Source organism: Mus pahari, chromosome 10 (genome assembly GCF_900095145.1).
Source record: "Mus pahari chromosome 10, PAHARI_EIJ_v1.1, whole genome shotgun sequence".
NCBI lineage: Eukaryota > Metazoa > Chordata > Mammalia > Rodentia > Muridae > Mus > Mus pahari.
The window spans coordinates 53,549,134-53,562,534 of NC_034599.1; the positions used below are offsets into that span (position 1 = coordinate 53,549,134).

At 40.4% G+C, this 13,401-nt stretch overlaps 2 protein-coding genes across 5 annotated transcripts in view; one reads left to right on the plus strand and one right to left on the minus strand.

Moving 5' to 3' along the window:
* The window catches only part of Nptn (neuroplastin), a 78,369-nt gene extending 68,347 nt beyond the window's left edge, over positions 1 to 10,022 (plus strand). For 2 of the 4 annotated variants that reach the window (XM_029543094.1, XM_021206844.1), the window contains 4 exons: positions 634 to 907; positions 7,638 to 7,647; positions 8,399 to 8,473; positions 9,002 to 10,022. In XM_029543094.1, the coding sequence (XP_029398954.1) occupies positions 634 to 907; positions 7,638 to 7,647; positions 8,399 to 8,459 (345 nt within the window). In that variant the 3' untranslated portion in view covers positions 8,460 to 8,473; positions 9,002 to 10,022. Of the gene's footprint in view, positions 1 to 633; positions 908 to 7,625; positions 7,648 to 8,398; positions 8,474 to 9,001 lie in introns of all 4 variants that reach the window. The other 2 variants (XM_021206843.1, XM_021206845.2) reach the window with 1 other exon arrangement.
* A 34-nt stretch (positions 10,023 to 10,056) lies between these two features.
* The window catches only part of Rec114 (REC114 meiotic recombination protein), a 99,257-nt gene continuing 95,912 nt past the window's right edge, over positions 10,057 to 13,401 (minus strand). The window contains exon 5 of the mRNA XM_029543095.1: positions 10,057 to 10,249. Coding sequence (XP_029398955.1) covers positions 10,085 to 10,249 — 165 coding nt within the window. The 3' untranslated portion in view covers positions 10,057 to 10,084. The remainder of the gene's footprint in view (positions 10,250 to 13,401) is intronic.

Genomic DNA, 13,401 nt, shown 5'->3' on the forward strand with positions numbered 1-13,401 from the left:
GGATTTTCCATATGTATCTTAACTTCACTTTAGTAGGATATGGCATGTATAGATAAATACTAATTTGTGTATAGTTGTTGGTTGGTTGAATGGTCTTTTTCTTTAATCCCAGAGTCTTGGGAAGGAAGTTAGGGTTTTCTCCCTGCTCCCTCCTGAGAGCAAATATTTAGCATTGCTTCTGAGAGAAGTTTAAAGACTCATGAGGACTGATCAAGTGAAAAAGTAAATGTGTTGGCTCTGAAGTCACCAGACAGGCCTGAGGTTCTCAGACATGCCCAACAATGACTTATCACTTGCTTCTTGGCTTATTACTGCTAGTGTGTGGTACTCCCCTGCCCCCTACTCATGCTTTTGAAGCAGCATTTGTTAAATTTGTTTGTCTGTGAGGCAAATAATAGGCCTCCACTCAATCTGAAGAGTAGCAATAATGGAAACTTTACCCTATTCTGTAAGAATTGTATTGAACACTGAAGAAAGTCATCAGTTAAGTGCTCAAAATCTTTTCAACAAAATTTCAGGCAGATCTCATTCCAGCTGGTATCCTGATTGAATGGAGGATTGTGTCACCCTCCCTTGGGTAGCTTATCTACTCTGACCTGCCTTTTCCCTTCTTCTCCCTCCCCCACCCCCCAGGAGATTTCTAATAGCTCTGGTCGCTTCTTCATCACCAACAAGGAGAATTACACTGAATTGAGTATTGTGAATCTGCAAATCACAGAAGATCCTGGAGAGTATGAATGTAATGCCACCAACTCCATTGGCTCTGCCTCCGTTTCCACCGTCCTTAGGGTACGGAGCCACCTTGCCCCACTTTGGCCTTTCTTGGGAATTCTGGCTGAAATCATCATCCTTGTGGTTATCATTGTTGTGTATGAGAAGAGGAAGAGGCCAGATGAGGTTCCTGATGGTAAGAGCATCCCAACAAAATAGTCAAGTTGGGGTTGGTTCCTTGGGTTTTTTCTAATTGCTGAACGGGAATATAAGGACTCGTATTAAGTACCAAAAGGAAAGAAAGAAAACTTTTATACTGGTTACTAATCTGTGCTCCCTACTCCCTACGATTTTTTTTTTTCGTATTAGCCACCTAGAGATATAATTAGCTCTCTCCCTGTTTAGGTGTTCTCCAAACCCTAGGCCTTGTCCTTCAGGCCATGTGGTGAATGGGCAGCTGTCAAACTCTTTGTTCAGCTCTGTCCTCCTTCAATACAGATCATCAGGCAGATTGAGCTTGAGGAGAATTCAAGTCAAGCCTAGAAGCCACCCCAAGATCACAGGCCATCTGTTCTTTCAGGCAGATTTAAGGTATCTAATTGGTTGTCACATGATTACCTGGCATAGTCCCTGTAGCTAACTGCCCCAGTGCAGTTTAGACTGTGTTCAGAAAGCCGTTGGAAGAAGCCAGATTATGGTTCCTTTGCTCCCTTTGAAAGGTTTTCAAGGGTCTCTTACCTTCTGGCTTTTCTGTCTGTGTCTCACAGACAAGAGTGGTAGGGAGAATGTAGCTTACTTTCTAGGTTTAAAAGAATAAGTACCAACTCCTTAGCCCACACACTAGGACATGTCCCTCAGCTGGCCCAGAGTGAGAAGATATAACAGGAGTAGAACTACCTTTGAATCATTATTAGAAAGCATAATAAGACTGGAAGTTTTACTTGTGGGATATGCTTAAAATCAAGAAAGTTTTGTGAAAGTCTTGTGAATTTGGCTATAGATTTTCCTGTCTTGGAAAAAAAAATAGATTTTCATTTCTAACCCTGTGAATAAAACAGAGAACCTACTTATGGAAGCTGTATCACTGATGTTCCAGATTCTTAAAAAGCCCCCATCTTCACCCCTATGGGCTATAATATTGTATCAGCAAATATAAATTGGTTGGTCAACCAGCCATGAGTACCTTTTGCCTATCACTGTCTAGACTAGAGGATGTGCTCCAAGCTCCATGCAGAAGGCCTGGGGCAATGGTGGTGGTGCTAGCTACTACCTGTGCTGTGCTACAGTGTCCTTCCCCAGAGTCGATGGTTCCCTATCACCAAGTAGGACTACAGTGTATTACCCTCTCTCCACAACATATCACACTTCTCAGTGCATAGCACTAAGTGAAGTCTTTCTCCCTTGGAAAGAGAAATCCTCAAAGGCATAGCATGGCATTAGACTCTGACAGGACATATTGGAGAGCAACAACCACTTTTCTTTCTTTTCCTTTCTTCTCAGCAGCTCTTAAGTCTCTTGCCTGGAGTCAGTAGAGTCTTAGAGTGAGTACTGACACTGGGGAGGTGGGCTCCTGACATTGATCTCTGCAGGAAGACTTGGTGGGCTCCCTCCCGATGTACTTTTCATCAGTGAACTGGATGGGAAGATGGGGCCATGAGCTGAAAGCAAAGAGGCCTTTGTCCAGCTCCTTGCAACAAGCTATGTCCCCAGTTTTGCTTTCTCGTTCTATGAAGTGAAAGTTCATTCTTGGGGTTCTCATGTGTTCCTGATGCCGCTCCTTCACACTTTTCTTTTCTCCTGTTAAATGTTCCCAAGGTAGAGCACTTAGACAGACTCAGACCTGAGATTAAAGGGAGAGGAGGAGAGTGTTGCCTTCCGTTTGTTTATAACGTGGATATTTGGGAACAGTTATATTTCTGGGCCATTATCCCCTCAGAATAAACTTTTAAACAGTTTAAACCTTGCCAGTTAGGAGTCTAGGGACTTAGATTTAGGCCAGTGTTAGAGCACAAGACCTTGAGTTTGTTCCTGGAAAGGGAAAAAATACCCCAAAGACCAGAGAGAGACTGAGAAAGATACAATGCTAACTGTGCCAAATACTATGTTCACCTTTTATAAGCCAAGGAGCCAAAAAGTCAGCTAAGAAAAGGCAGATGGGTTTGAAAGCCTGATTTTTAAGACAAATATGGTTTCTGTTTTTACAGTAGTTATGTGTTGGCTTAGCCTGTCCCCATCAGAGGTCCCAGTCTCACAAAGCCACTTTTGTTAATGTTTTTGTTCCAGCATGTTTCAGGTTAGACTTTAGAAATGGTTAGTGGTAGTTCTGTCTGACAAGCAGATGCCTGCTCATGGAGGTAGCTATGCATTTAAGAGTTCTTTGGTGGTTAAACTGAAGTGGGGACCGGGGGCAGTTTTCTGAACAACTTCCTGGATGGAAAATAATAAGCTGAATTACTGTATACAGTAAGTGAATTCTGCATAAAACAGATGACTGCAGGGTAAGTTCAAAGTAAAACCTACTTGCAGTATCTCTCAGGAGAATATTATCATGCAAGCAGCTTTTACTTCCTTGTTGTTGGATTGGGGGTGAAAATCTGGGATTCTGGAATGATTGTAGTTCACTTTCTCTCCTTTCCTGCCAGCCAGTGTTGTCCAGGGCCCATTTTCCATCTTCACATCCCTGCCCCACTTCAGCATTCTCAGATGCCTCCCTGTTTCCATCTCCCTCTTCTGTTTTTGGCTTTTCTTCTGGAAGAGGGGTGTGTGTTGGTCTTCAGCGAATTTTCCGTATGTTGTGACCTTTCCTTTGTTAAGTTTCTCCTCAACTCCAACTCAATTCATGAGGATGGCAAACTCACTACTATGCTTCCTTCCTATTTACTCCTGTCTAAGTTTACAGACAGACAGACAGACAGATAAGTCATTGATTTACAATCCGTTGAGGGTGGATGAAGCGGCGCACTCTGTCTTACACAAGCTAAGCATGTCTCAGTGGTGAGCTTTTGCCTATAATGTCTCTTAGCCTCTTTATGCCACTATGAAAATAGGAAGCGTTTGTAGGTCTGGTGTGCTTTTTGTTTACCAAATAGGCAGTCTATTATCAACACTCATGGTTGTTTGAGCCTCAGTGAACTCTCTAAGAACTCACACAATTGCATTTTCAGTAGGCTGTGATTATTGGTAACTTATCTCCATAAGTAGGAAAGCACTCAACGAACAAACAATCCAACGGTATAAAAGAAGACAAATACAGAGTTTAATTTAAAAACATGCATTTCTTTAGATTTGTCACTCTGAAAATGTATATGGTTGAGGTTAACTGCTTTCTTCAAAAGCAGCTTTGATCCTTTTATCTCCAGGCCACGTCACAGAGGAATCAGCACCACTTTATCTCATAGGTAGATTATTTACACACCTGCTTTCACTTTTAGTGTTCTTAGTAACAAGTCAGTAATAGCCAAATAAGAGCTTTGTTTTTTTGTTGAGAATGTTCTCCTCAGAATGTTAGGGACTGCTACAACTGGACTCATACTTGGAGCCACATTTGTGTTAGTCCCTTTCTGACTCAGCTCAGAGTGCAGTTGGTGTGTACCTCCCAGGCTGCCCACTGGGAGATGGAGGCTGGGGTGAACCCACTCAGTCTTGGGCCTTCAGTTCTACTAGATATTCTCTTACTTCATAGTTATTGAATTTAAAAAGCTGATTTAAGAAAGAAAATGTTAGCATTAGAGAATCTTCTGTTTTCATATGGGTAGTTTTTTATAAGTCGGTCAAAGGGTTCTTCCTTAAGTTACTGGTGGAGAAGGTACTTGCAAGGTTGGAGGGCTGAAGTGGGAGAGCACCATGAAGTAACAGATCTGAGTTCTTTTAGACACACATTCAGTGTGCTTAACTAGGGTCAGTCACAAGCACCATACGAGGAGATACAGTTAGGTGAAACAAGGGGAAATGATTGAAATAACTATTAACATTTCTCTTGGGTTTATTGTTAACCCTCCTGAGATTAGGCAAAATGTAAGTTGAGCACTTGGGAGGTTGACGAAAGAAGATTTTGAGTCTGATGCCAGCTTAGGCTAGTGAGAGAGGAGGTGAGGAGGAGTGAGACTGAGAGGATGTAGCTTACTTGGTAGAGGGCTTGCTGGCAGGCATAGTTCCTAACTTTGATCCTCAGCAACCTATAAACACCCATGACTGTATATGCCTAGAATCCTAGCACCTATGAGGTGGAGGCAGGAAGTTCAAGGTCACCCTCAGCTATGTAGAGAGTTAGGCCAGCCTGGGACATAAGATCCTATTACTCCATCCCACTACCACAAAAGCTGCTCAGTGAGGAGATTCTAGTAGCACAGGGGTGTTGACCAGAATCAGCTCTTGGCTGCTTTAAATCTAAAGCCATCACTTTACGTTGTATAGTGGGTGCAGTAAGTTACTTACTAGGTATCTCAGAGTGCCCTCCCTATATAATGAGATGTGTGTCAGGGTGGGGGGACATTGAGGGCAGCCACACTTTCACTGAGGACAGAGCATTCAGGGAAATCAGTGTGTGCACCACTCCACCAGGAACTTCACACTCATCAGATGGATTCCAGAAGCATCTTGTTTCATTCTCCCCTCAGTCCTCTTCCTCTCATCTAGCCAGTGGCTGTGAGTAATCCCCAGGTGGAGAGAACAGTTTTTGTTTAAGGCGGCTTTGGCCTGAGGGTTTGGGGGTATGTTGATATTTGTCGGTTACTGTGACTTCTTTTTTTTCCCCCTTCAATTGCATCAAACCCTTAAAACATGGTGGTAAGTGAGCGATATGCATGCTTTTGGAGTTTGTTTAATCTCCGCTTCAGTCTATACAATGCACAGTTCATAATGTTAACACTTTCTTCAAGTTTACTTCATTCACTTTCACAACTAATTTGGATTTTTTAGTTTGCTGTTTAGTCCTCATTTACTTTATTTTGTGCCTTTCTCTGTAGCTCTGTTCTTCTCTCCTGACCTTCCTGTGGAGGTCAAGTTGTTCTTTTGTCTGGCCTGTATGCAAGAGTGATGCTGCAGACAGTGGCTCAGTGCAGGAGAGGAGGGGGTGGGTGTCCTCTTCTTTGTGGTATCCAAGTGGATTTGGGAATCATAGGGGGTTCCTGGGATTTAGACCCAGTTGAGTCACAGCGGCTCCCACTTTCAGGCATGGCAACTACACCAGAAAACACTGTTGCTCACATACTCACATGCCAACTTTTGCATGTGGCCAGCTTGTTCGGTTGGAAAGTGGTATTTCTAGACACCAGAGCACACCCCCACACCAAGAGAAAGGCCTGTGGTGGTGTGTGCAGGGAAAGACTGACCTCGATTTTGTGATTCTCCCCTCTCCTGCTTTTTAAAGTTGGGAGTCTTGCTTTAGAATTTTGTATTTTGGGATGCACACTAAAATTAACCAGTTTGTTCCTATGTCTTCTCCTTTAAATTCCCAGGGTGCTTAGCTTGTAGCATGTTATCTGATTTGCCTGCCCTGGGTGCTGAGCAGTAGGCTGTGATGAGGGGAGGGTTCAGGCTGGGCTTGTGTGTCTTAGTACCTGATATGTCCTTGTATCTTTCCACTGCATACACAGCAAACAGTTGTCTTGGGTGTCCTGAGTCCTAGTTTGTTCTCTGTACCTGTTTTAATAGTGCTGTTGTTAGTAGTGGACTCCTGTGGACACTGGTATGTTGCTAGCATATTGTTTTGCTGATGAGTCATTGGTTTGTGGTTAGTTTTTTTTTTTTTTTTTTTTTTTTTTTTTTTGAAATCCTGTTTTGCTCCAGTCACTGTGTGCTGGCGGTGGCTTTGCCTCTCCGTTGCCTGAAAGGAACAGGTGGAGCAATGTCTCCCTGACAGACATTACTCCTGACATGTGCTCCTGCAGATGCGTACACCAAGATTGTAATCTCCATAACTGCTTCATGTGCACCAAGCCCCCTTGTGGAATCCTGCTGAGAGTTTTTCTAGATGCCTTCAGTGAAATCAAACTGTTATAAAATCTTTTAGTTCACCCAACTTTTGTACAGTAAAAACAAAGGGTGCTTGTTTCCTCCCCTTGTGGATTTTTTGAAATGACATTTTTAGATTTTAAGAACATTTTCTCAATGTATGCGTATCTACTAAGAGACCAAGTTGTCAGAATTATTAAGTATTAATAAAGCTTCTAAACACAAATAACGAAAATTTTTAATTAAACTATGTCATGGCTCTTGTCTTGGCCAGGGCACAATAGTGAGCCTATCTTTTTGTGTGGAGTCTTTTTTTAGACTTTGTTACTATTCAGCTCTCCCTGTGATGTCACAGAACATCCTTCTCATAGGTATCTTGCTGGCCCAGTTGAGCATGGGTAGCCAAGGATTAGGTTGAACTATTACGGCTTCTTCTTCTCAGGCTTATTCTTCAGATTAATGACCTCATAAAGATTATAAAACAACAGGAAAAACAGTGCCCTCTGGGGAAGTGAGGATGTGTGGTTAAATGTATAGAATGTACACATCCATTTTCATGGAAGAACTGCATACATTCTCCACAAGAAAACAAACAGCAGGATTTTACAACTGAAATGTTGGTTTGTCTTCTCATCTATTTAAGAGTGAACCACTGGAACTTGGGGACAAGATGATTACAATGATATTGCAGCCTATCTGTCCGCTACAGTTGCAGTTTTTCATGATGAACATTCAGAGTGTTAACTAAAACCATTGAAACAGCATATCCACCATTAAAACTGAATTTAGAAATAACTTCATGAGTGTTTTGCACCTTCAGATGGAATGGCCTTTAATAAATGCTATGAATAGCCATGTTTGACACTTGCAGTTTTCTGTCCTGTTCGTTCTTAGGCAGAGTCTAATGGTTTTCTCCTTTCCTCTTATGTCTCATGGATTATTAAAAACTGGACACCTCATAGATGATGAACCAGCCGGGCCAATGTGAGTACTTCATTGGACACAACTTTACAGTTTCTGATTGAATTGTGTTGTGTTTGCAGTTTAGTCAAAAGAAATACTAAAGATTGTATGAGAAGACAATTCCCTTACAATTAAAGTTGCAATGTACACTTTTAAAGCCTGAAATAATTCTGACTGGTGATCTTTTGATCCCTAGGCCAGATCTTGTTTTTAGCCTTAGAAGTAAATAGTATGCAAAAGAAATTGAAAGTTTATGCATTTGACATGCTTAATCTGATAATATAGGACTAAGCAGTATAAGTTAACCTCAAACGGGACTGTAGAATTAAATGGTCTAGTTTCATTAACAATCGCTGACATCCAAGAGTGGAATGAGTCTAAAGTTGCCAGGGTTCCTAGAGTTGGAGATTATAGGAAGCAAGAGAGGGGTAGTTGGTAGCTGACAAGTTAATGGCCAGAGGGCTCAGCATGGCTAGTTGCTGGTTATCTTTTATCAGTAAAGAAATTAGTGTTCAAAGGAGTAAGTCTCTCTTACTTTTCTAAGTAATTAATAGTTTAGACATCTAAGGGAAAGTTACATGTGTGTTGTTTGCCTTGGGAGTCCAAAGGACCTATTAATTGAAAGCAGGAGGCAGAATTTGTTACACATTCTTAGGAGTAGAGTTTGCTACTACACCAGGGATGGAAGGAAGTGAAGAGTCTGTTTCCATGTGTTACCCTTTTCAAATAATGTGACTAGTTGACCTCACACAGTCCACTTTTTCCTCCAAAGGAAAACCAACTCTACCAACAATCACAAAGATAAAAACTTGCGCCAGAGAAACACAAATTAAGTACTGCTTTTAATGTAAGTATGCCTTCTTTGGAGATTTAAAATTTCTATTCAAATGAACTGTGCTTTCTGCTCCCCTTGCTACAAATTCTTCAGTAGTTGGTGTTACATGTTAAGAGTTTATAATTTCAGACTAGCTGGTACTAACAAGTTCTTTCTGTTCACTGCAGTGGATGGAAAAGAATGCCTTTTAGCTTTGTTGACCCACATATTTATTATACAAGGTTCATTTCATATTAAATTCCTTGTATTGCAGTCTACTTACATATTTTTTAGAAGGAGTTTAAAAAAAAAGTTAACTTCTTAGGCAGATTATACCCAAAAGCCTTAGTACTTTGTGTGGTCTCTGCTGAAGGCAAGACAGAAATGGTGGCCAAAAGGGAACATGGCCAGAATGTTTAGAGGCACATGGAGATCAGAGTTTCATACCACATCCCTGAGCATGCTGTTTGAACCAAAGCTGAGTCTGATGTGGCACTGACATAGTTGTGATAGAGTGAGAGTGTATATTCTTTTAATTTCCAGATATCTTTCTCTTTACAGCTCTTTAGGTTCCTGAAAAATGATGGCAACATGACCTGCTAAGTTTTCTGCTTGGACCTCTTTGGTCTCTCTCCCTTTCAAGTGAGCAACACCACAATGACCGTCTAAAGCATGCCTTATTTAGCCTCTCCTATAAGGGTGACCTAGCCAGGTACATTTTAAACAATGCTTCAGTGTAGAAGGTGTAAACTATTTTGGGCTTGATGTGCTGTGAATGTTGCTTTCCTTCCCTTTGTTAAAAATATTTAAATAGAAATGAAAAGGTCCTCTGAGGATCAGATCATGCATGCGCCATTTTTTACTTATGCAGCTGTTAAATTGGCAAAGCTCTAAATGCACTGCTGCCATCTAGTGATCATTTTGTAAAGTACAGCAAAACCTACAGATATATACAGTATATAAATATATATATATATTTATATTTTTGGGGGTGGGAGAAATCCAAAATAAAGTCAACGCTTGTTTCATTTTAAGCTGCTGATACTCATTCCTTATTATTTGTCGTCAGATGAGGAAGCTGCAGTTCTGGTACAAAATGATGAGAATATATAGACTTAAGTCTGTCATTCTAAGGGCTTACCCTATAACTTTAAGAACCTGGAACAGTCCACTGAACGGCTAGAATGAATTGCAGTATATATGTATGATTGATTGCTTTTTAAGTGACTATTTTTCCTCTTGTCAAATCATGTAAATTCTGAAATCTTTTGCACTGATGTGTCAAACCTTATTCTTGTATATTCAATCAAGGCAACTTTTATAATTTCCCATTTGTTTTCAAAGACCCTGAAATGTTAATAGCATGGTGATATTCTATGCAACTCTAGTTATACCTTTTGGTTTGACACTGTATTTTCACATTGATTTCATGACTGATGATAGATTTTATAACCTGACTGGGTTCTCATGCGGTACTAACTGTAGATGCATGTACTTGTGTTCTGTGTAATTATTGAAGTGCAATGGTGTACAAAAAAAGTGGATTCACCTGTTTTTAACAATAAAACATTGATAAAAGGTGCTTGGAATAATACTCTTTATTCAAATACCTTCAGTTCCTTAATTGCATACATGTGCAGGGCTTTAGTTTCTCAATCCTGTGATCTTTTTAAGTTCCTTTTCCACCTCTTCCACAAATGCTGGGAAGTTTTGATCCATAAGGCATAAGCGTAGGAAAGGGCCCAATTCTTCTGTTCCCCATGAAGATCCTTCATAGGCAAGGGTCAGCTTCTCTGGCGCCAGGATAGACTGCAGGGATGCCAAAAGACCAGAGGGGTTGATTGCCTGAGCCCAGATAATTTAACACAGAAAACATTGCCTTAAAATTTAGAACATAAAAATGTTACTGGCTTTACAAAAATCCTTTTCCATACTTAGGTTTAGTAGGTATAATTCTGTGCCTACAATTTCTTTCCTCCCTCTATCCCACTCTTGAGTGCTATATTCTTCCCCTTCTCCCTTCCTCATTCTTTCACTGCCCTAAACCCCAATTTAAAAAAACAAAAAACAAAAAAACCCAAGCCAAAAACACAGGTTAATCTCAAATCCATGGTCCTGTTTCTACGTCCCAAATGTCTGGATTATAGATAGATACTACTCACTGGGCCCAGCTCTACATTTTCTGGACATACATAGAAAGTGAGATAAACTTGGATCTTTAAGGAAACATTGATGTATCTAAAGTTGAGATCTGGTTAACATTATTATTGTAATAGCATTCCTCATGTGGAAACTGGGTTCTGAACGGAAGAAATGGGTTGTCTACCTGGGGGTGCAGCTTAGTGGCAGAATACTTGCTTGGTGTGACTGAAGTGCAGAGTTTGATCCTTAGCATAACTAAAACGGTTAGGGTGGCAGGAGCTGGTCTTTGTAATTGGCCATCTGCAGGACAAAAGTCAGGGTTTTTTTTTGTTTTGTTTTGTTTTTTGTGGTGATTTGACAGAGACATGCAGTCTCTTCCATAATCAAGAATATAGGATGTCCTAAAACTCTCATGTTGTTGATTGTAGTCTTGTAGTCATACTCTAGAATCTCTTGTTCAGTCTTTGCCTTTTCAAAAATGTCATGTTCTACAATAAATCATAGTGTACAGTCCCTTTTAAGGAGTTAGTCCTTTGATATTTTTGACTTGACAGTGAAATAGAAGTATGTATTAGTAGAAATTGCACTTCAGTGTTTGGCTTTTCCTTGGGTAGCAACATGAGAGCTCTACTCTGGTGATGCTGGCTGCATGGTGACCTCTGACCTCCTATCACAGGCTTGAAGGTCAAAGTCTACTCCACGGTTATGTTGCTAAGCTATAATGTTCCAGAGGTAGGTGGTTTAAAACAGTTTTAATATATCTTAGAATGATTTGATACAGATTAGTAACACTAAGTTGAGAAGCATCTGTACTTTTGGTTTCTTTCACTTCATATGGATTATTACTAAGTATATCTATAATTCATTCCTTTTTTTGAAGTTAAATATTCTATTGTGCAGATGTACTACAATTAATGCATTCTCCTTCAATTGGCCTTGGTTGTTTCGCTTTTTGTTATAAATGTCCAAGTTTGGTTATTTTGAGATGGGATCTCATTATTTAGCCTAGAGAGTTTTCTCTGACTTATCACCCTCCTCAGTTCACCTCCTAAGTACTGGGGTTTCAGGCCTGTGTTACAACTGTGCCTCCTTAAATTTAGAGTTTCATCTTAAAGTAGCCAAATGCCTAGGCGTGGCTGGGTTATATATATTATACAGTAAGTATATCTAATGTGGAACCACCTGCTAGGACCACGCCATTTGTACTCACAAGTGCAGCACTTGCTTCTTATTGTGACTATGTGGAAATGCAGGAGTACACAAACCACAATGTACACACAGAGGTCAAAGCAGGACTTTTAGCAGTCAGGTCTTTCCTGCCACTTTGCTGAGACAGAGTCTCATTGTTTCTGGCCATTGAATCAAGCAACGCTCTTTTATCTCTGCTTCCCATCTTGCTATAGGAGTGCTGGGATTTTAGGGCTTCCAGGACTGAACTTGGGTTATCAGGCTTGCCTAGCAAGTCCTTTTACCCACTGAGCCATCTTACTGGTCCTGTGAGTTTTTTTTTTGTTGTTGTTTGTTTGTTTGTTTGTTTTAATTTTAGCCATCCTAATACACATGTATGGCTGTCTTGTTGCAGTTTTAACTTACATTTCCCTCATCAGAAATAATACTGAGCATCATTTTGTATGCTTGTTGGGCATTCATAATTCATACAGCTTTTGGTAACCTGCAGCATCTTAAAACCAATTAAGGAGCTGGGGAGATTAGCTCAGTTGGCAAAGTGCCTGATGGGCTAGCAAAGGACCCAAGTTTGATCACCAGAGCCCAAGTCAAAAAAAAAAAAAAAAAATAGTATGGTATACCTACAGTCCTGGCACTAAGACTGATTGTCAGTTCTTTGTTTGAGGGTCCCAAGTAGCACAGGGTGGTTTCAAACCCCTTATAGTATGATCTTGAACTCTCTTTCCTTCTACCTTGACTTGAGTATTGGAATTACAGGCATATGGAACCTAAGGGTTTGTATGTGCCTACAACACCAACCCTGAACACCCAATTCCTAAGTTACCAGCATTTAAATGTTAGTTTACACTGAAGTCTGTGCTTGACAGTTGGAAGATGTGTCAGTGAGTTCCCATGGAGTCAGTGAGTTCCAGCTCTGTTGGGTCCACTTAGTTTTGGCGCTTTGGCTTGTGTGTGTGTGTGTGTGTGTGTGTGTGTGTGTGTGTGTGTGTGTGATGTCTCACATTAATATTGTTAGGTATATGACCCCTGTCAGACAGGTAACTTCCTTTCTATGGGTGTACTGCTTGGCTTGGTGCAAGAGTTTCTCTAAGAACAACATGAATTAGTAACAGAAATTTACCTTTCTAAATTTAAATTGCATTTTCAGATTCTGACTAAAAGAAATAAAAGAGACTACAGAAACAATATATAATCATGTTCTCTATTGAAAGCCACTGTTAAATTCTTCCAAATTTAGTATATTATAAAAATGGAATAGTGCTGTTTCATAACTTAAAAAAATTAACATATTGTGATTATTTCTCCATGCCAAAGATAGGGCTTAACATGAGTTTGATTTGCTTGTGGTTGGGGGAGGTTGCCATGACACACATGGATGTGAGAGGGTAACTTTCTTCCACCTCATGGGTCCTAGACTCAGGTCATCATACTTGGCAACAAGCACCTTTAGCCACTGGGCCACCTTGCTGGCATGATCACAGTTCTAGTCTGTCTGGAGTAATTCCTCACTTTAACCACTCAAAATAGCATTTATCTTGATCCCATTTTTCTTTTTCTTTTCTTTTTTTTTTTTTTTTTTTTTTTTTTTTTGTTTTTTTTTTGGTTTTTCGAGACAGGGTTTCTCTGGGTAG